This window comes from Bos indicus, chromosome 11 (assembly GCF_029378745.1).
Source record: "Bos indicus isolate NIAB-ARS_2022 breed Sahiwal x Tharparkar chromosome 11, NIAB-ARS_B.indTharparkar_mat_pri_1.0, whole genome shotgun sequence".
Taxonomy (NCBI): domain Eukaryota; kingdom Metazoa; phylum Chordata; class Mammalia; order Artiodactyla; family Bovidae; genus Bos; species Bos indicus.
This window is the reverse complement of record NC_091770.1, coordinates 30,676,943-30,700,540: the sequence shown is the minus strand read 5'-3', so window position 1 is coordinate 30,700,540 and position 23,598 is coordinate 30,676,943. Positions and strand designations below refer to the sequence as shown.

At 38.7% G+C, this 23,598-nt stretch overlaps 2 protein-coding genes across 4 annotated transcripts in view; one reads left to right on the top strand and one right to left on the bottom strand.

The window, feature by feature from the left end:
- The window catches only part of LHCGR (luteinizing hormone/choriogonadotropin receptor), a 62,651-nt gene extending 59,226 nt beyond the window's left edge, over positions 1–3,425 (top strand). Inside the window, exon 10 of one of the 2 annotated variants that reach the window (XM_070798619.1) lies at positions 1,860–3,425. In XM_070798619.1, coding sequence (XP_070654720.1) covers positions 1,860–3,012 — 1,153 coding nt within the window. In that variant the 3' untranslated portion in view covers positions 3,013–3,425. The remainder of the gene's footprint in view (positions 1–1,859) is intronic. The other variant, XM_019969469.2, reaches the window with a different exon arrangement.
- A 12,325-nt stretch (positions 3,426–15,750) lies between these two features.
- GTF2A1L (general transcription factor IIA subunit 1 like) overlaps positions 15,751–23,598 on the bottom strand; it is a 48,814-nt gene continuing 40,966 nt past the window's right edge. Inside the window, exon 9 of one of the 2 annotated variants that reach the window (XM_070798617.1) lies at positions 15,751–15,971. In XM_070798617.1, the coding sequence (XP_070654718.1) occupies positions 15,864–15,971 (108 nt within the window). In that variant the 3' untranslated portion in view covers positions 15,751–15,863. The remainder of the gene's footprint in view (positions 15,972–23,598) is intronic. The other variant, XM_019970124.2, reaches the window with a different exon arrangement.

Sequence of the window (23,598 nt, the reverse complement as noted above, 5' to 3'; positions counted from 1 at the left end):
TACTCTGGGACAAAACTGTGTGAAGCACTGAGAGTTCAGACATAAACAAGATGGAGTCCCCTGCCTTCATAGTTATTAAAGAATAGTTTCATATACTGTTAAATAAGCCATGTATCATCACATAATGGCCATGTTAGTTTGAGAATTACAATAGTAAATGCAGCTTAGAGGAGGGGTGATAAACTCCTTAGAGGTGTAGAATCAAGAAAGGCTTCATAGAGATGATTATCTTTGAAGATGAGGAGGAATTCTCCAGAGAAATGAGGGAGACGGGGGAAGAAAAAACAACACATTCAAAGACAAAGGGACAAGACAGCAAAACCTGTTCTGAAAGCCACAAGTCTTTTCATGTGACCAAAGGGTTGCACAAAGGATTTGCAAGAGATAATTATAAGGATCTCTAACAGTCACTGAGTACTTACTAGGTATCAGGCATTATCCTAAAAATTTTACGTGTTTTAATGCATTTAATCCTTTAGCACAATACAGTGAGGGGAGGTGTGATTACTATCCTTATTTGACAAATGAAGAATTAAAGAACAGAAATGTTAAATAACTCTCCCAGCTGGTAAAAGCTGGAACCCAGGCAGTCTTGCTCCAGAGCCTATGTTCTGAACTGTATGGCACTATGGCTTCTTAAGGGCTTCCCAGGTAAGCTACATGTACAGAACAGGTCTGCCAATGCAGAAGGCAGAAGACATGCAGGTTTTATCCCTGGTTTAAGAAAATCCCCTAGAATAGGAAATGGCAACCCACTCCAGTATTCTTGCCTGGAAAATTCCATGGACAGAGGAGCTTGGTGGGCTACAGTCTATGGGGTCGCAAAGAGTCAGGCACGACTGGGTGTGCCTGCGCACGCGCACACACGCAGCTTCTTCGCGATGAGGTTACAAGAGGAGACAGAATGCAGATCAAGGAGAGACTCAGAGGTCTTCACAAGGAGTCTGGAGTTCATCCCATAGCCAATGAGAAACTAAGAAATGTTTGAATTAATGTAATGTGCGTAAGACAAGCCATTCCAGTAGGAATATACAGATGGACTAGGAAGAGGGCTAAAATTGGGGGAAGGATGCCAAGAAGAAAACTAATGTAACTGTCCCATTAGAAAGAATGAAAATCTGAACTCAAGCAGTAGCAGTGGGGTTGGGAGAAAGGGAGTGCCAGAGTGGAATCATTCCTTCACTAGGGACACAGTCCCTCTTCAGTCAGTCCACTCTCTGAATCTGACTCATATCCTAAGAATTATCTATTTTCAATTATTTCTTTCTATTGTTCATGACTCTGTTCTTCCTCTGCTCCTAAATTTCTTCTGAGTAACCTAACCTTGGTTCCATTTCTCAACTGGGCTGCCTGATTAGCCAAGGACTTCAGCATGTCCTCCCAAAGCTGATAATCTTCAACAGTGTGAGCCTTTAAATCCCATTTGTGTTCTACTGCAGACAAACAGCTTGATAGCAATTTGGTTAGCAACTAAAGGAGATAAATAGCTAAGAAAATGCAAGAAAGTTTTTTTAGATTGAGCAAGCATAGATTATGTCTCTAAATTTGTTTTCCAAAGAAAAGAATGCTCTGTAAACAGCTTCATTAAATCCTTGCATCACTGTGTAAAATCTGCATATTAAAAAAAAATCTAAATGGCTTTTCATTCCCTTCTTAAGGAACTCCTACGCCAATTCAGAGTTCTCAGATAACAAATAAATATAAGATTGAGGCTGTTTTGACTTCGTTTCCTTTAGTTTGCTCTCCTTAAAAAAAAAGAAAACAAAAAACCACTAGGGGCGATTTCTAAATGTTTTTCAATACCCAGAATCATAGAAAATCTCTTAAGTTTACACTGAGTCACAATATTCTTCTTACAGTTATTCTGCCATCTTTGCTGAGAGTGAACTGAGTGGCTGGGATTATGACTATGGTTTCTGCTTACCCAAGACACTCCAGTGTGCTCCTGAACCAGATGCTTTCAATCCCTGTGAAGACATTATGGGCTACAACTTCCTTAGAGTCCTGATTTGGCTGATTAATATCCTAGCCATCACGGGAAATGTGACTGTCCTCTTTGTTCTCCTGACCAGTCGTTACAAACTGACAGTCCCCCGCTTTCTCATGTGCAACCTCTCCTTTGCAGACTTCTGCATGGGGCTCTACCTGCTGCTCATTGCCTCAGTCGATGCCCAGACCAAAGGCCAGTATTACAACCATGCCATAGACTGGCAGACAGGGAGTGGGTGCAGCGCGGCTGGCTTTTTCACTGTGTTTGCAAGTGAACTCTCTGTCTACACCCTCACAGTCATCACACTAGAAAGATGGCACACCATCACCTATGCTATTCAACTGGACCAAAAGCTGCGACTGAAACATGCCATTCCAGTCATGCTCGGAGGATGGCTCTTTTCTACTCTCATTGCCGTGTTGCCTCTTGTGGGTGTCAGCAATTACATGAAGGTCAGCATTTGCCTCCCCATGGATGTGGAAAGCACTCTCTCACAGGTCTACATCTTAACCATCCTGATTCTCAACGTGATGGCCTTCATCATCATTTGTGCTTGCTACATTAAAATTTATTTTGCAGTTCAAAATCCAGAGCTGATGGCTACCAACAAAGATACAAAGATTGCTAAGAAAATGGCAGTCCTCATCTTCACCGATTTCACCTGCATGGCACCAATCTCTTTCTTTGCCATCTCAGCTGCCTTCAAAGTGCCCCTCATTACAGTAACCAACTCAAAGTTTCTACTGGTTCTCTTTTATCCTGTCAATTCATGCGCCAATCCGTTTCTGTACGCAATTTTCACAAAGGCATTCCAAAGGGATTTCTTTCTGTTGCTGAGCAAATTTGGCTGCTGTAAATATCGAGCTGAACTTTATAGGAGGAAGGATTTTTCAGCTTATATCTCCAACTGCAAAAATGGCTTCACTGGATCAAATAAGCCCTCCCGGTCTACCTTCAAGTTGACTACATTACAATGTCAATATTCAGCTGTCCTGGACAAGACTTGCTATAAGGAATGTTAACTGTGATATCAGTAAACACATTACTGAATTATACTTAAATATGGAAAAAAATTTATCTCCACCAGTAATATTAACAAAGAGTTGGTTTCAGGAAATTATGTGTTAGGCACATCAGGCAAAAAAAGACTCTCTACCTAGCTCAAAATGTGGTCCATGACCATGGCCCGTCTAAAAACTATTTGTCAAGAATACTGTTGGTAGCTTGATAGGGATTGCATTGAATCTATAAATTGCTTTGGGTAGTATACTCATTTTCACTATATTGATTCTTCCAATCCATGAACATGGTATATTTCTCCATCTATTAGTGTCCTCTTTGATTTCTTTCACCAGTGTTTTATAGTTTTCTATATATAGGTCTTTAGTTTCTTTAGGTAGATATATTCCTAAGTATTTTATTATTTCCGTTGCAATGGTGAATGGAATTGTTTCCTTAATTTCTCTTTCTGTTTTCTCATTATTAGTATATAGGAATGCAAGGGATTTCTGTGTGTTGATTTTATATCCTGCAACTTTACTATAGTCATTGATTAGTTCTAGTAATTTTCTAGTGGAGTCTTTAGGGTTTTCTATGTAGAGGATCATGTCATCTGCAAATAGTGAGAGTTTTACTTCTTCTTTTCCAATTTGGATTCCTTTTATTTCTTTTTCCTCGAATAGCCAAAGCGATCTTGAGAAAGAAGAATGGAACTGGAGGAATCAACCTACCTGACTTCAGGCTCTACTACAAAGCCACAGTTATCAAGACAGTATGGTACTGGCACAAAGACAGAAATATAGATCAATGGAACAAAATAGAAAGCCCAGAGATAAATCCACACACATATGGACACCTTATCTTTGACAAAGGAGGCAAGAATATACAATGGATTAAAGACAATCTCTTTAACAAGTGGTGCTGGGAAATCTGGTCAACCACTTGTAAAAGAATGAAACTAGAACACTTTCTAACACCATACACAAAAATAAACTCAAAATGGATTAAAGATCTCAATGTAAGACCAGAAACTATAAAACTCCTAGAGGAGAACATAGGCAAAACACTCTCTGACATACATCACAGCAGGATCTTCTATGACCCACCTCCCAGAATATTGGAAATAAAAGCAAAAATAAACAAATGGGACCTAATTAAGCTTAAAAGCTTCTGCACATCAAAGGAAACTATTAGCAAGGTGAAAAGACAGCCTTCAGAATGGGAGAAAATAATAGCAAATGAAGCAACTGACAAACAACTAATCTCAAAAATATACAAGCAACTCCTACAGCTCAACTCCAGAAAAATAAATGACCCAATCAAAAAATGGGCCAAAGAACTAAATAGACATTTCTCCAAAGAAGACATACAGATGGCTAACAAACACATGAAAAGATGCTCAACATCACTCATTATCAGAGAAATGCAAATCAAAACCACTATGAGGTACCATTTCACACCAGTCAGAATGGCTGTGATCCAAAAGTCTACAAATAATAAATGCTGGAGAGGGTGTGGAGAAAAGGGAACCCTCTTACCCTGTTGGTGGGAATGCAAACTAGTACAGCCACTATGGAGAAGAGTGTGGAGATTCCTTAAAAAACTGGAAATAGAACTGCCTTATGATCCAGCAATCCCACTGCTGGGCATACACACTGAGGAAACCAGAAGGGAAAGAGACACGTGTACCCCACTGTTCATCGCAGCACTGTTTACAATAGCCAGGACATGGAAGCAACCTAGATGTCCATCAGCAGATGAATGGATAAGAAAGCTGTGGTACATATACACAATGGAATATTACTCAGCCATTAAAAAGAAAACATTTGAATCAGTTCTAATGAGGTGGATGAAACTGGAGCCTATTATACAGAGTGAAGTAAGCCAGAAGGAAAAACACCAATACAGTATAATAACACATATATATGGAATTTAGAAAGATGGTAACAATAACCCTGTGTACGAGACAGCAAAAGAGACACTGATGTATAGAACAGTCTTATGGACTCTATGGGAGAGGGACAGGGTGGGAAGATTTGGGAGAATGACATTGAAACATGTATACTATCATGTATGAAACGAATCACCAGTCCAGGTTCGATGCATGATACTGGATGCTTGGGGCTAGTGCACTGGGACGACCCAGAGGGATGGTATGGGGAGGGAGGAGGGAGGAGGGTTCAGGATGGGGAACACATGTATACCTGTGGTGGATTCATTTTGATATTTGGCAAAACTAATAACAATTATGCAAAGTTTAAAAATAAAATAAAATTAAAAAAAAAAACTATTTGTCACTGGCACATGATAACAACAGATTGTTTAGAAGCTTTTACAGCGATTTTGACAGATTAATTTTATGTCTGCGGTATCTACTATTTCAAAAATGAGATGGTGTTTTGCATGACTGTAATTTTTTTTCTCATTTCATCCTTACAGTAATTTTTACTGCATTTTTACAAAAATATTAGTCCATAAGAGATTTGAAATTTGAAATAACTAGTCCTTTTCCTCAGACAGTTTGAGAAATATAGACTCTGGAGATGCACTGTCCAATCTGGTACCCACAAGACACAGGCAGCTATATTAAGCTAAATTAAAAATGTGTCTTTTCAACTGCACTAGGCAACATTTCAAGGGCTCAGTACCCATACGTGACCCGTGGTTACTATACTGAACAACACATTTACAGAACAGTTTCATCATCACAGGAAGTTCTATTGGACAGTGCTGTCCTAGATATCTATTTATCCCACATCTAGATCCTAAACTTAATAATTATTAAAATTTTAAATTATACTATTAAAATTAATGTAAAGTAAGCATCTAAAGGCATATTTCATCCTGTTGGTCTGGCATTTAGTCTCTAAAGAGCAGTGAAGCATTAAATAGTAGGCTGTGAACTCCTTGTGGGTAGGAACCCTGTCTCAATTTTGCTTCCTTATCTCCTAGCTCAGGATCTCAGCAATAGCATGCAACAAATGTGCTGAATGACACTGAAGTTAAGAAATCTATAAGAAAAAAAAATGTTTTATTTTTCTTTCTAGGGCCCTATCTTTTATGGAAGTAAAAGAAAATGCTTAAATATTTTAAAATATTTAACTTTCATAGTTTCTATCTTTGAAGGTATTGAAAAATATATCCAATATTTGCTAGAAGGTATTTTATTTATCAGAATTGACTCTTATAGGACAATAAAATTATGGTTTTAATTGCAATGCTTTTGTAAGTTTTTTTGACCCTTTAACTTATTGAAAGTTTATTATATGTCAAGCATCTTGATAAGTATTTTATATAATTCAACCCACTTAATCTCATAAAACTCTATGATGAAGATATCATTCACATTTTAGAATAGAGGAAAGCCCATTACAATTTGCCCAAGTTCTCAAAACTGATAAAAGCTTCAACTAATAGGATTCAATCAGGACGCCAGCCTTTTAACACTGTTTTCAGTTCAGTTCAGTTCATTTCAGTTCAGTCGCTCAGTCGTGTCCGACTCTTTGCGACCCCATGAATCGCAGCACGCCAGGCCTCCCTGTCCATCACCAACTCCCAGAGTTCACTCAAACTCACGTCCATCGAGTCCGTGATGCCATCCAGCCATCTCATCCTCTGCCGTCCCCTTCTCCTCCTGCCCCCAATCCCTCCCAGCATCAGAGTCTCTTCCAATGAGTCAACTCTTCGCATGAGGTGGCCAAAGTACTGGAGTTTCAGCTTTAGCATCATTTCTTCCAAAGAAATCCCAGGGCTGATCTCCTTCAGAATGGACTGGTTGGATCTCCTTGCAGTCCAAGGGACTCTCAAGAGTCTTCTCCAATACCACAGTTCAAAAGCAATCAATTCTTCGGCACTCAGCCTTCTTCACAGTCCAACTCTCACATCCATACATGACCACAGGAAAAACCATAGCCTTGACTAGACGAACCTTTGTTGGCAAAGTAATGTCTCTGCTTCTGAATATGCTATCTAGGTTGGTCATAACTTTCCTCCCATATTGGTAAATCATAGCCATCCAAAGGTTTAATATGTATTCAAAGTTCTTTTAATTTCCCCCAACATTTTATTGTGATATTTTTAAATATATGAAAAGTTGAAATAATTGTACAGTGCACACCCATATACTGAGACTCAACATTTTACTATATTGGTTTAGAAAATATCATGATAAGAAAAATAATTCTATATAATTATTAATATCTATCCAGTATTTACCCATCCATCAATTCTGATGCAATTTAAGTTACAAACATCAGTATTTGTCAGCCCTTAAACCTTTCAGTATGCTTATCATTAACTGAAGTTTAATATTTGTTTACATATTTAAGGTAAAATTTAAATATGATGAAATAGACAAACCCTAAGCATACCATTTAATGCATTTTGAGAAACGTATACACCCATGTAACCCAAACCTTCATGAAGATACAGAACACTCACCCTCAGAAAGTTTTCTCATGTCACTTCCTAATTAATCCCTCACCTCTGCCCTGCTGCTGCTGCTGCTGCTAAGTCGCTTCAGTTGTGTCCGACTCTGTGCGATCCCATAGATGGAAGCCAACCAGGCTCCCCCATCCCCAGGACTCTCCAGGCAAGAGTACTGGAGTGGGTTGCCATTTCTCTCTCCAATAAATGAAAGTGAAACAAGAGTAATAATGCATTCATGCTAAGCTATTTTAACATGTCCAACTCTTTGCAACCCACAGACTGCAGCCCTACAGGTTCTTCTGTCCACAAGATTCTCCAGGCAAGAATACTGGAGTGGGTTACCATGCCCTCCTCCAGGGGCTCTTGTGTCTTCTGCATCAACAGAAGGGTTCTTTACCACTAGCACCATCTGGGAAGCCCAGGATAATAATGGTTATAATTTTTTTCCTAAGAGATGAGTTTTTGCTGCTCCAGAATTTCATATAAATAGAATCATATAGTTAATATTCTTCTGTATAAAGCTCTTTGACTCAACACAATGTTTTTGCTATTCATCATTGCTGCTGCTGCTTGAATCAATAGTTCATTCCTTTTCATTGCTGAATAGTATCCAATTATATGAATATAACACTGTTTTCTATTTTCTTATCAATGGATATCTGGGTTATTTTCAGTTTTTCACTCTTCTTTGGCATTTGTTAAATAAATGTAAAATCACAACTAGACTCTCCACACATTTAGTCTGCTTTCAATCATTATGCCATTTTGTAAAGTATTTCAAAGTAGATTATAAAAAAGTATAAACTTTATAAAATATCTCTTTTCTATAATGTGTTTTTTGTATTTCTGACTTTTCTATTCCACAACTAGTTGCTTGTATTTATTCAGATGCTGTTCTCTCTCTTGTAAGCAAGTGTTCTAGAATTTGTCTCAATGATGAGAGAATGCTAATTAGTCATGTTGCTATATACACACCCACATACACACACACAATAAACTTTTTGATTGATAATAAATCACAGAACCAAAACAACTAAGCAAGCAAAACAGCAGAAAGTAAAAGAAAAAATAAAATATATCCTTATAGATAACTTTAAATTATAAATTATACCTTTATTGTTTTAGCCTTACTTATACCTATGCTCTGAAAATAACTTTTACAGCCTTTCCCATAAATACTGATCTTTACTTTCTACATTATAATTTAAGTTTTAACACGTAAGAGTCATAGTGTACTATCTTCCTCATCCTCACATCCTTTCATTCATTAGTTATCCCTTCAAATTGTCTTCCACATCAGTTCTTTATTTTGCATTCATATCACCATTCCCACATCTCAGGCCATTTCCCCTTCCCTCTCGAGTATTTCTACACCTCCCTCATTTTTATTCATATCTAACCTTTCCTATGGCCACACTCTCATACCCACCACCACTGATTCAGTTTACTTCAGTTCAGCCGCTCAGTTGTGTCCAACTCTTTGCAACCCCATGGACTGCAGCATCTCATGGACAGGTTTCCCTGTCTATCACTAACTCCTGGAGTTTACTCAAACTCATGTGCATTGAGTCAGTGATGCCATCCAACCACCTCATCCTCTGTCATCCCCTTCTCCTCCTGCCCTCAATCTTTCCCAGCATCAGGGTCTTTTCCAATGAGTCAGTTCTTCTCATCAGGTGGCCAGAGTATTGGAGTTTCAGCATCAGCATCAGTCCTTCCAATGAATATTCAGGACTGATTTCCTTTAGGAAGGACTCGCTGGATCTCCTTGCTGTCCAAGGGACTCTCAAGAGTCTTCTCCAATACCACAGTTCAAAAGTATCAATTCTTTGGCCCTCAGCTTTCTTTATCGTCCAACTCTCACATCCACACATGACTACTGAAAAAACCATAGCTTTGACTAGATGGAGCTTTGTTGGCAAAGTAATGTCTCTGCCTTTTAACATGCTGTCTAGGATGATCATACCTTTTCTTCCAAAGAAAAGTTCTTCCACCACTGATTAACCTTCCTAAAATCCTATCTCATCTTATTATATACCTACCAAAAATTCAAGATTCCCTCCCCAATCCACTAAAGTCAAGACACTGTCTTTACTTCAAACAGAGCAGGGCATACATAATATGTAATCCACAATGGTTTATCTCTTTAAACTTCTTTAGCACCTATCATCTGTATCACTTCTTTTTGTTCTACACTGACGGTATTATTATCTTGCATGTATATCTCTTATTTCACACACATTATAAATTCCTTTAGTAATTTCTCACCTACTTCTTTGTTTCTCCCACTATATCTATTCTAGTCTTACATGTAAGGCAATTAATATTTTTAGCTGATTCACTTTCATAACTGAAATATAAAACAATCTTTGTTAAGGAGCATTTTCCTTATGAGATGGTCTCATAGAAAGTGTACGTTCCTAATTTACATAATCTCTCATACATAAAACATCAAATGCTCAAGAAATTTATATTTCTATCTTGTATTTTTGGGGTTTTTATTACCATGTTTGATGTACGCTGCAGAATGACTAAAAAGATTTAATCAATTTGGGGTAATTCATCTAAACTTACAAAATATTTTTAAAAGGCATTTTGTCCAAAAGTTATAACATTTGTGATAAAGAGCCTGGTTTTAGTTTTTTCAAAAATGTATTAAGTTCACATGCAAATTAAGAATCTTTATGCCACAAAGATTTCAATAAAACATGTTCACAACTGGAAAAAGTTTTTTCATAATGTACAACATTTTTATTAATATCAAGTTACTTCCTAAGAGTTGCTACCATGAGCTTCCTATTTATAATTTAGCTTTCTAGTTACAAATTATAAAATTTCCAACTAGCTCAGAGTATATTTACAGACAAACAGCACTGTACTAACCTACTAACAAAATTTGAAATAAATTCCCCCACTAAATTCCCCTTCTCACCGCCCATTTAACCACTGCTATAAAGTAATGCTCAAAATTCTCCAAGCCAGGCTTCAGCAATATGTGAACCGTGAACTTCCTGATGTTCAAGCTGGTTTTAGAAAAGGCAGAGGAACCAGAGATCAAATTGCCAACATCCGCTGGATCATCGAAAAAGCAAGAGAGTTCCAGAAAAACATCTATTTCTGCTTTATAGACTATGCCAAAGCCTTGACTGTGTGGATCACAAAAAAACTGTGGGAAATTCTGAAAGAGATGGGAATACCAGACCACCTGATCTGCCTCTTGAGAAAACTGTATGCAGGTCAGGAAGCAACAGTTAGAACTGGACATGGAACAACAGACTGGTTCCAAATAGGAAAAGGAGTACGTCAAGGCTGTATACTGTCACCCTTCTTATTTAACTTATATGCAGAGTACATCATGAGAAACGCTGGACTGAAAGAAACACAAGCTGGAATCAAGATTGCCGGGAGAAATATCAATGACCTCAGATATACAGATGATACCACCCTTATGGCAGAAAGTGAAGAGGAACTCAAAAGCCTCTTGATGAAAGTGAAAGTGGAGAGTGAAAAAGTTGGCTTAAAGCTCAACATTCAGAAAACGAAGATCATGGCATCCGGTCCCATCACTTCATGGGAAATAGATGGGGAAACAGTGGAAACAGTGTCAGACTTTATTTTTTTGGGCTCCAAAATCACTGCAGATGATGACTGCAGCCATGAAATTAAAAGACGCTTACTCCTTGGAAGGAAAGTTATGTCCAACTTAGATAGCATATTCAAAAGCAGAGACATTACTTTGCCAACAAAGATCCATCTAGTCAAGGCTATGGTTTTTCCTGTGGTCATGTATGGATGTGAGAGTTGGACTGTGAAGAAGGCTGAGTGCCGAAGAATTGATGCTTTTGAACTGTGGTATTGGAGAAGACTCTTGAGAGTCCCTTGGACTGCAAGGAGATCCAACCAGTCCATTCTGAAGGAGATCAGCCCTGGGATTTCTTTGGAAGGAATGATGCTAAAGCTGAAACTCCAGTACTTTGGCCACCTCATGCAAAGAGTTGACTCATTGGAAAAGACTCTGATGCTGGGAGGGATTGGGGGCAGGAGGAGAAGGGGACGGCAGAGGATGAGATGGCTGGATGGCCTCACTGACTCGATGGACATGAGTCTCAGTGAACTCTGGGAGTTGGTGATGGACAGGGAGGCCTGGCATGATGTGATTCATGGGGTCGCAAAGAGTCGGACATGACTGAGCGACTGAACTGAACTGATTCATTCTAAAGTTACTAGTTTTGCTACACAACTTAAATGACTTCAACTGAGTTCCTCAGCCAGAACTGGCTTCTCATTGCCCTATGAAGTCTGAGCTATACAGATGATTTTTTTACATAAATTATAGCACGTTGAATGAAACAGGTAAGAAGGTAATCCAGGCAAGGTCAGCTGGTCAGTCCCTAAGAGACTAACTATGCAAACTCAAGATCTTCGCAGTCAACAGGGAGAGGTGGAAAGTATGTGTAAAAGAAAAAAACTCTATGGGATGCATGCATGAGAAAAAGTCTGGGTTAGGAATTACTATACATGATACGTGAATTTCACATAACACAATAAACTGTAACCTCTTTATTAGGGACACATTCACCATCTATAAAAGGGTGTAGGATGGTATTTACAAGAACATATAACTCACTTCATGACATTTTGCTAAAATATGTAACAAGAAATGTTAAGCTTGGACATGATAAAGAGGTTCCTAAAAGTAATACCATATTAAAGCCAGGTCTCAGATACACTCACAACTTACAGGATTTAGAGAATAATCTTCTCTTTTAAAATAGATTAATATGTTTCATTTTATCTTTAACACATGGGTTAAAAAAAATTTTTTTTTAATATGACCCATCAGTAGGTAGTGAAACAACTTATAGGGCCAATACCATCAACAACTTTTTTCTAATGAACAGAATAGAATCAAATATAGGAGGCTATCATGTTAAAAGCAGATATGATTTTCTGATACTTCTATTTGTGCTATATGTATCTATGTACATGCAAACGCATACTGGTTGTTAAAGTTTACTTCTTAGTGGGTGCTTAGTCACTCAAAGCCATGTCCAGCTCATTGCAACCCCATGGACTATAGCCCACCAGGCTCCTCTGTCCATGGGGATTCTCCAGGCAGGAATACTGGAGTGGGTTGCCATGCCCTCGTCCAGGGGATCTTCCCCACCCAGGGATCAAACCCAGTCTCCTGTGTTGCAGGCGGATTCTGTACCATCTGAGCCACCAGGGGAGCCCATTTCGTAGTGTGGCACTGGCCAAAATAACATTTAAACCATTAATTTACACAACTTTTCAAGACTCAGGATTCTTTTCTAGTACTATTTGAGACCAATAAAAGGGCACCTAGGCCCACAATAATTAGGACTCTTAGTTCTCTGTGCATTCACCACCCAAACTATCATCATTTATACTATCATGCAAAGGTAATCATTACAGAGCTTGTTTTGTTTTGTGGTAAGTCTATTTTAAATGGATGCTTTTACATTTTTACAGAATCAGAGGCATGAGGGCATGCAAAGATACAAATGAGACAGTGACTTTTTTCTCTGATAAAATGTACTGCATAAATAAAGAGGACAACATAGTAGTATTTGTAATATAAATTTTTTAAAAAATCACTGAAGCAAAGTGAGAATTTGGAGTATTACTCAGCAATTAAAAAGAATACATTTGAATCAGTTCTAATGAGATGGATGAAACTGGAACCTATTATACAGAGTGAAGTAAGCCAGAAAGAAAAACACCAATACAGTATACTAACACATATATATGGAATTTAGAAAGATGGTAACAATAACCCTGTGTACGAGACAGCAAAAGAGACACTGATGTATAGATCAGTCTTATGGACTCTGTGGGAGAGGGAGAGGGTGGGGAGATTTGGGAGAATGGCAGTGAAACATGTATAATATCATGTATGAAACGAGTCACCAGTCCAGGTTCAATGCACGATACTGGATGCTTGGGGCTGGTGCACTGGGACGACCCAGAAGGAGGGTATGGGGAGGGAGGAGGGAGGAGGGTTCAGGATGGGGAACACAGGTATACCTGTGGCGGATTCATTTCGATATTTGGCAAAACTAATACATTATTGTAAAATTTAAAAATAAAATAAAATTAAAAAAAAATAAAAGCAAAATAGGAGAAAATATTTTAAAATAAATAAATAAAATAAAATTCACCACGGAAAAGAGGAAAGGAATTTTAGAAACAACTATTATCACCTCTCCCAAACACTTAAACCAACACATTAAAGCCCAATTTCCAAGTGAACACACCTTGTCGATAAATTCAGCACTTAATACAGGGTGACTGAGAGCACCTGAAGTCTAGAAAGTGTCCTCCTCTACACTGGTGGGGGTGAGGGAGTACATTTCAGAAATGACACAGAGGATAAGCGCCCTCTTTCTGCCTTCCATGTAGAGAAGATGAGCATTTCCTGGTGGGTAACATCCATGAAGGGAAAAGATGAACATTTCCTGGTGGGTAACATCCATGAAGAATCCATAGCTCCTGGAAGTTCTCAGGAGCCAGAGCAGGATGTGAAATAGCAGAGGTGGTGGTGAAAAGGACAGTGAGCCTGAGGACAAAGAAGGCACCAACCCACCCAACTAGTACTAACTAAATCCTCATGCAGCTGCCACCTTGAGGCCAAAGACAGTGTCCCACTCATGTCATCCACGGTCCAGATGAGCTTTACCCAAATATCTCAAAAGACCTAACAGTAGCTGAGTCACTTGGGTAGAACAGAACAAGCACTGGAATAAATTAACCTAAGTAGGGATGCCTCTCTCTGAAAAAGAGATGGGGAATTCACCCTGTGACCAGCCAGATGCAGGAATCTAACCCTCAAGGAGCTTTTCACCCATTCCATCTCGGAACTTCTTTTTGTTAAAGAATTACTGTCCTGGAGAATACTAGTGAGTAAGTGAAAGTCGCTCAGTCATGTCCGACTCTTTGTGACCCCATGGACTATACAGTCCATGGAATTCTCCAGGCCAGAATACTGGAGTGGGTAGCCTTTCCCTTCTCCAGGGGATCTTCCCAACCCAGGGATCGAACCCAGGTCTCCCTCATTGCAGGCAGATTCTTTACCACCTGAGCCACAAGCGAAGCCCAAGTGGAGAACACTATTCAGGGCCAAAAGTAGGGATCCTAGACTTAGAGACCATGTTTCTCTGGTGGCTCAGACAGTAAAGAATCTGCCTATAATGCAGGAGACTTTCGGTTCAATCCCTGAGTCAGGAGGATCACCTGGACAAAGAATGGCTACCCACTCCAGTATTCTGGCCTGGAGAATTCCATGGACAGAGGAGCCTGGCAGTCTCCTATGTCCAAACCTATGGCAGTCCATAGGTTTGCAAAGAGTCAGACACGACTGAGTAACACACACACACACACTCCATCCACTAAAAGCAGCAGTATGATGGGGAAAGTTTCCTTTAAGGAATTTGAATCTATTACTAAGGAAGAGAATATTGCAGAATAGTTTACTGAAATATTAATTTGCTCTGTTTTCATTGGTGTTAAGAAAATAAGAGCTATTTTGTTTCCGCTCTCTGATTTTAAGAATTATCCAGGTCTTCTGTTTTCAAATGAGATTGTCTCACCAAAATAGAAGGTTCCTGAAGAGAACATCTCTTCTTGACTTTTGATTTAGAAAGCCTAAACTCAATGAGGGAATTCCCTGTTAGGAAAAATGAAGAGAGACATTATGTTTGATGTTATAAGACTGCAAAGGAGTCTTCCACTGTAAGAAAAGTAGGAAAAAATTAGAGATGAGGAAGAAGACAGAAATATGAAGTTCTAAGAATTAAAATGGGAACCTAACCCACTCCCTAGAATTCCCCAGGGAAATATCAGGTACAAAGAAGAATGGTCTGGCCACAAGATAAACCCAGAGGCTAATCCTTGGCTCTAGGGATCCTGGCATCGACAAAGATTTTCATGTTCTAGTGTAGGCTCAACTGAGGCATCTGTCTCCAAGGACCCATCTGGGCTTGCACAATCAGCATACTGTCGGTGATGAATGTAGACTAGTTTTGTCTAGAGACGCCTTCCTGGATATCTAGGTACTCACAAGACTCCAGGGTCTTTTGTAACATGGTTTGCTGAGTGGTGGGAGGAACACCAGCCCCAGTCTCATAACTGATACTGACCTTGCCATATTGCAGAATTGGAGTCTGACTTAAATTTTACTTCAGAATTAAAGAAATATGAAATTTCTTCATGCTACATCACACCTAATACATCTGTGCTTTGTAATGGTACAGACAATGAGGGTTAAAAAATAAAAACCTGTTAAACAGTTTGAAATATAAAATGAAAGAAATGTAACATTGTATATTTGTATCTGCATCTGAATTATAATTTTATTAAATTCCATACAGTGAACAATATGTGATATAGTTCCTCTGATGTTTATGATGTACTGAGCTCGTAAGTTTCACCACTCTGCATCACCAATGGCTTTTGCAAATACATAGTCTCTCCCTCCAAAACACATAACACCATCTTTCAGATAGAATTTCCATTTGTCCTTGCTTCGATGAATCTGGAGGGAGAAAAACAGTCTAAATTAATCAAATTAAGAAGTTAAAAGATTATTTACATTTCTTTGCATATCCCATGGGATTATTGTGACCCTAAATGGGAGTTCTTTTTTTTTTTTAATATTTATTTATTTACTTATTTATTTGGTTGCCTTGGGTCTTAGTTGCGGCATGCAGGATCTTTACTGTGGCATGCAGGACCCTTTGCTGCAGTGCAGGAATCCTCCAGTTGTGGCTCACAGGCTTAGCGGTTGTGGTGTGCAGGCTCCAGAGCATGTGGGTCTCAAAAGTTGTGACATGTGGGCTCTCTAGTTGTGAGCCCATAGCATATGGGCTCTTAGTTCCTGACCAGGGATAGAATCCACATCCCCAGCATTGGAAGGCAAATTCTTAAGTATTGGACCACCAGAGTTCTTTATAAATAAAATCTCTTTCAGTTCAGTTCAGTTCAGTTCAGTTCAGTCACTCAGTCATGTCCAACTCTTTGTGACCCCATGAATCGCAGCACTCCAGGCCTCCCTGTCCATCACCAACTCCCAGAGTTCACTCAGACTCACGTCCATCGAGTCAGTGAGGCCATCCAGCCATCTCATCCTCTGCCGTCCCTTTTTCCTCCTGCCCCCAATCCCTCCCAGCATCAGAGTCTTTTCCAGTGAGTCAACTCTTTGCATGAGGTGGCCAAAGTACTGGAGTTTCAGCTTTAGCATCATTCCTTCCAAAGAACACCCAGGGCTGATCTCCTTAAGAATGGACTGGTTGGATCTCCTTGCAGTCCAAGGGACTCTCAAGAGTCTTCTCCAACACCACAGTTCAAAAGCATCAATTCTTTGGCACTCAGCTTTCTTCACAGTCCAACTCTCACATCCATACATGACCACAGGAAAAACCATAGCCTTGACTAGACGGACCTTTGTTGACAAAGTAATGTCTCTGCTTTTGAATATGCTATCTAGGTTGGTCATAACTTTCCTTCCAAGGAGTAAGCATCTTTTAATTTCATGGCTGCAATCACCATCCACAGTGGTTTTGGAGCCCGAAAAAATAAAGTCTGACACTGTTTCCACTGTTTCCCCATCTATTTGCCATGAAGTGATGGGACCAGATGCCACGATCTTAGTTTTCTGAATGTTGAGCTTTAAGCCAACTTTTTCACTCTCCTCTTTCACTTTCATCAAGAGGCTTTTTAGTTCCTCTTCACTTTCGGCCATAAGGGTGGTGTCATCTGCACATCTGAGGTTATTGATATTTCTCCCATCAATCTTGATTCCAGCTTGTGCTTCCTCCAGCCCAGCGTTTCTCATGATATACTCTGCATAGAAGTTAAATAAGCAGGGTGGACAACATATAGCTTTGACGTACCCCTTTCCCAATTTGGAACCAGTCTGTTGTTCCATGTCCAGTTCTAACAGTTGCTTCCTAACCTGCATATAGGTTTCTCAAGAGGCAGATCAGGTGGTCTGGTATTCCCATCTCTTTCAGAACACCGTTTATTGTGATCCACACTGTCAAAGGCTTTGGCATAGACAATAAAGCAGAAATAGATGTTTTTCTGCAACTCTCTTCCTTTTTCCATGATCCAGCGGATATTGGCAATTTGATCTCTGGTTCCTCTGCCTTTTCTAAAACCAGCTTGAACATCTGGAAGTTCACGGTTCACATATTGCTGAAGCCTGGCTTGGAGAATTTTGAACATTACTTTGCTAGCGTGTGAGATGAGTGCAATTGTGCGGTAGTTTGAGCAATCTTTGGCATTGCCTTTCTTTGCGATTGGAATGAAAACTGACCTTTTCCAGTCCTGTGGCCACTGCTGAGTTTTCCAAATCTCTTTAGGATAGTTTATTCATTCATTCAGCAAATATTTGCTGAGTTCCTATGTATCAGGTATTGCTTTAAGCACTAGAGATTTATTAGTTTTTTAAAAAGGAAAATATATAATTTTTTTTAGAACAGGAGAAAAATTGCTGTCTTTGAAGAGTTTACATTTTACTAAGGATGGAAAAAACAAAGCCAATAAAACCATAAACTCCACAGACTAATAAAAAGTGGTGTGCATGCAAGCTAAATTGCTTTGGTCGCATTTGACTCTCTGTGACCCTATGGGCTGTAGCCTGCCAGGTCCCTCTGTCCATGGGATTCTCCAGGCAAGAATATTGGAGTGGGTTGCCATGCCCTCCTCCTGGGGATCTTCCCGACCAGGGACCAAACCCACGTCTCATATCACCTGCACTGACGAGCAGGTTCTTTACCACTAGCACCACCTGGGAAGTGTTATGAAAAATAGATCAGGAAAAAAGAGTATCGCAAACACAGAGATGGGGTTACAATTTTAAGTAGAAGCATCAGTGGGAGCTTGAGGCAAAATCTGAGCAAAGACAGAAAAAGAATATGTTGACTAGAGAGCATTATAGGCAAAGAAAACAGAAGTCCTGAGACGGGCATGCCTGGATTGCTCAAGAACAGCAGAGGTCACTACATCTGCAAAGGAATAGAGAAGATGCAGTTAATATCAAGAATGAAAAAAATGGTTGTGTTTCATTTGAAGAAGAAAGTCAATAGTCCTAAAGAACACACTGAGCAAGGTCAGAAAATACAGCTTATAATCTATCAGATTCTATTGGCTATTCTTTAGATTCAGTAAACTAGACTGATACAAAATAAAAACTAGAAAATTTTACCATCTTAATAGGTAAGAAATCATACAATTATTGTTACTTCCGGGTAAATCACAAGTGACTATTTAAAAAGCTTAGAAATACATGATCTGAAATCAAGAGTAAAAATTAAACCTAGTTGTTGACTGCAAATAGTCAAACTGAGGAAGAAAACCCTGTGTCTAGTATTCAGATGCATTTGGGGAGGCACAAGAAAATATAAAGGATAAGTCCACCATTTGTGTGGGGAGGGGGGAAATGTCCTAACGATGGAAAATTTCTTCTCTGGGTTTTGATTTTCTAATTTTCATGTGCACTTATCTTTGGTCTCAGGGAACACAACCATGACGACAGAATCCTTAACAGAAATGATAAAATCTGACCAATATCAGGAAAAGAAAAATAGCAGAAGCAGCAACAACTCTTCCCATTACCTTTATCAAGTGACTATATTTATTAATTATTTTCTATATTTATTCTAGAAATGCAACGATGGTTCAACATTAGGAACTTATTAGTATAAAAACTGTATTACTAGACCTAAAGAGACAAATAATATAATCATCCCCAATGATGCTGAAAAAGCTTTTGATAAAATTCAAGCATTTTAAGAAAGACTATGTCCTACGAATACACACACACACACACACTCTCTCTCTCTCCCCTACCTCAACCCAAAAGCTGTGACTTAGTGCTTAGTGAGGAAAATCCTAAAAATATTCCCACTCAAGTCAGAACATAGACAAGAAAACTATTATCTAACTTTTCACTCTAGAGGTACTAGCCAATACAGTAGACAAAAGGAGAGTACAATTGGTACTAGACAACATAATTAGAGGGATTGGGGGCAGGAGGAGAAGGGGACGGCAGAGGATTAGATGGCTGGATGGCATCACTGACTCGATGGACGTGAGTTTGGGTGAACTCCGGGAGTTGGTGATGGACAGGGAGGCCTGGTGTGCTGAGATTCATGGGGTCGCAAAGAGTTGGACATGACTGAGCGACTGAACTGAACTGAAGAGATATGAAAACTGAAGAAGATGAAATAAATTTGCAGACACAATGACTGGATATCTGAAAAATCTAAGATAATCAATTAAAAATGACTAAACAAGAATTCAGTATTGGTGCAAAATTAATATATAGAAATTCACAGCTTTCACATATACAAGCAACAGTTATAAAGAGCCTGTTTCCTGTAGCAAAAAAAGACATAGAATAGTTAGGAATAAATTTTACAAATACTCGACTACCAGCAACTTACACTCTCCTTTTTGAAATGTTTTCCTCATTTGGCTTCCAGAACATTCCTGGTTTTCCACTTCTTTCTATTCCATTTCTTTGACCATTCCTTTGTTCCTTTGTTTTCTGTACTGATTTCTCCTTCTCTCTCCCTCGCCTCACTTTTAGAGTGTACCAGGACTCTTCTTCCTGTTTATATCACTCTCTTGGTGATCTTATCTAATCTCATGGTTTTAAATATCAACTATGACTCCCGCAATTTATATCCCCAGCTCATACGTCTCCCTTAAAACTCTGATTCTCATTCAACTGCTTCAACACATCTTCCTGAATGTCCAATAAACATCTCAAGCAAGTTTAAAACAAGGACACTGATATACATTCTCCCCTGAACTTCACAGTCTTCCCCATCTCAGTGGGGAATGGCCACTCATTCAGACAAGAAATCTTGGACATAATCTTTACTCACACCTCATACACCTGTAAGCCATATTCATATTCCAACCATTTCCACCACCTCCGTGACTATTACTCTTGTTTCAGCTACCATCCCCTCTCACCTGGACTGATATGTTCCATGACTCGTTTCCCTATTTTCACCCTTGTCCCCCACTAAGTCTACTCTAAACATGGTAGCCAGAGTTGCCCTGTTAAAAACATAAATCAGATATCATTTCTATGCTCAAACTCTCCAATGACTTCTCATTCAAAAATAAAGTCCTTAAAATGGCCTAAAAGATCATTCCTCTCACTTAATGTTCTTCCCCTCACTTAACGCTCTGGTCTCCTCACTGTTCCCTGAACACACAGGTATACTTCTACCTCAGGACTTACGTATTTATTGTTCCCTCTGTCTGAAATGATTATATCCAAATATCCTTATGGCTCATTCTCTTACATTCTTTCGATCTTTACGCTATCACGTCAGTAAATCCCCCCCTGGACATCACATCCAAAACTGCAACCCACTCCTCCTTAATATTACTAAAATACCAAATTTTATTAATGTGATCTCAGTGAAAATCTCAACAGGTTTTTTTTTTTTTAACCAGAGAAGCTGATTCTTAAGTCAATACAGAGAAATAAATAAGAATGTCCAAGAAAACTCTGGAAAAGAATATGAAGAAATACCAGCCCTACAAGATATTAAAGCTGTGGTACATATACACAATTGAATATTACTCAGCCATTAAAAAGAATACATTTGAATCAGTTCTAATGAGGTGAATAAAACTGGAGCCTATTATACAGAGTGAAGTAAGTCAGAAAGAAAAATACCAATACAGTATACTAATGCATATATATGGAATTTAGAAAAATGGTGACGATGATCCTATATGCAAGACAGCAAAAGAGACACAGATGTAAAGAACAGACTTTTGGATTCTGTGGGAGAAGGCAAGGGTGGGATGATCTGAGAGAATAGCATTGAAACATGTATATTATCATATGTGAAACAGATCGCCAGTCCAGGTTTGATGCATGAGACAGGGTACTCGGGGATGGTGCACTGGGATAACCATGAGGGATGGGATGGGGACGGAGGTGGGAGGGGGATTCAGGATGGGGAACACGTGTACACCCATGGCTGATTCATGTCAATGTATGGCAAAAACCACTACAATATTGTAAAGTAATTAGCCTCCAATTAAAATAAATAAATTTAAAAAAATAAAGATATTAAAAACCTCAAAACAATTAAAGCAATGTAGCAGAGGTTAATGGACAACCCAATGAGACAAAACAGAAAATCAAGAAGTAAATTCAAAATACTGAACTTCAGTAGATATAAGGAAATCATTCTCTTTTAAGTGGAGACAAAATAGACTTATCAATAAGCAATATTAAGAAAACTGGGTAGCCATCTGGGGAAAAAAAAAAATCACCTGTCACACCAAGAAAAATGGCTCCATCAATCAAGACTTACATTTTTTAAAAGAAACCAAAGAAATACTAGAGGAAAACATGGGTGAATCCCTTTAAAATCCTGAGGTAAAAAAGAACTTTCTATTCATGATTCAAAATTCAGAAGCCATAAAATAAAGGTTGACAAGTTCAACATCTGCTTGAAAGGAAGAAAAAGCATTGAAAGCAAATAACTGAGGAACAAGTATTTTTGCACTGCTGCTGCTGCTGCTGCTGCTAAGTCGCTTCAGTCATGTCCGACTCTGTGTGACCCCATAGACGGCAGCCCACCAAGCTCCCCTGTCCCTGGGATTCTCCAGGCAAGAACACTGGAGTGGGTTGCCATTTCCTTCTCCAATGCATGAAAGTGAAAAGTGAAAGTGAAGTCGCTTAGTCATGTCCGACCCTCAGCGACCCCATGGACTGCAGCCTACCAGTCTCCTCCGTCCATGGGATTTTCCAGGCAAGAGTACCGGAGTGGGGTGCCATTGCCTTCTCCGACCAAGAGCTAATCTCTCCTAAAATAATACAGAACTCTTAGGAATCAATAAACTGACTAATAATTCAATTTTTTAAAACATAGAGAGTGGGACGAATTGAGAGAGTAGCATTGAAATTTACACATTACCATATGTAAAATAGATACCTAATGGGAATTTGCTGTATAACACAGGGAGGTCAGCTCAGTGCTTTATGACAACCTAAAAGGGTGAAAGGGAGGCTCAAGAGAGAAGGTATACATGTATACTTGTGGCTGATTCACGTTGTTGTACAGCAGAAACCAACACAACGTTGTAAAGCAATTACCCTCCAATTAAAATAAATACAAATAAAACAGACAAAAGTTATGAACAAGCAGTTCACATAAAATTAAATATAAATGGCTCATAACACACAAAAATGTCACCAAAGTATCATTTTTCACCTTTCATAATAACAGAGATCCAAATGTCTCATTACACTCCATTGGCAAAGCTGTAGAAAAAGGAGGACTCTCAAACACTCTAATAGGCATATGTACTGGAATAACCTCCAGGAGAGCATTCTGGCAATATCTAACCAAATATATTTGCCCTTTAACCCAGTAATTCCACTTATAGAGATTTATTTAATAGATAAAACTGCCCACATATGAAATGTTTTATGTACATGGTCATTCAATAGCAAACAACTGAGAAATAGCTCAAATAAGAGATGAGTTAAAGAAATTTTAATAATTCCACAATGGAATATTGTGGAATTTATAACACAGTTATAAAAATATCCAGATGAAGATTTCTAAGATATATTGTTAATCTCTTAAAAGACAAGTTGCAAAATATAGTGTTGTCTATGCTACCCCTTTAGGCTTTACTGGAATAAAGATACTAAATATATAAAGAAATTAATGTAACTGGTTACTTATTTGCACTGAAGGCAGTGACAGGGAGCTACTGGTAGGAAGAGCAGATGGAGAAGGACTGGGTACCAGAGTCCTTATGGTATACCTTTTATAGTATTTAGGTATTTTAACAATGTGTATGTGATATCTATTCAAAAAACAAAAGCGAGAGAGAGAGAGAGATACTGTGCTACACACCTAGTAATTACCCACTGTAATACAAGTATCTAAGGGACAAAGTCAGCTAAACTGTTAAATGAAAATGGAACATATTTAAATAGTTTCACATTCCACTATAAATAGTATCCTATTTATAACACAGAACACTCCTAACTATAGTAAAATGTTTCATTTTGCCATTAATCTTCCCTATAATATCTTTATTATTTTAATCTTTATATTAATCATGTACATTCTCTCTGCCTCTGAAATAGTATGTCCAGAACTTTC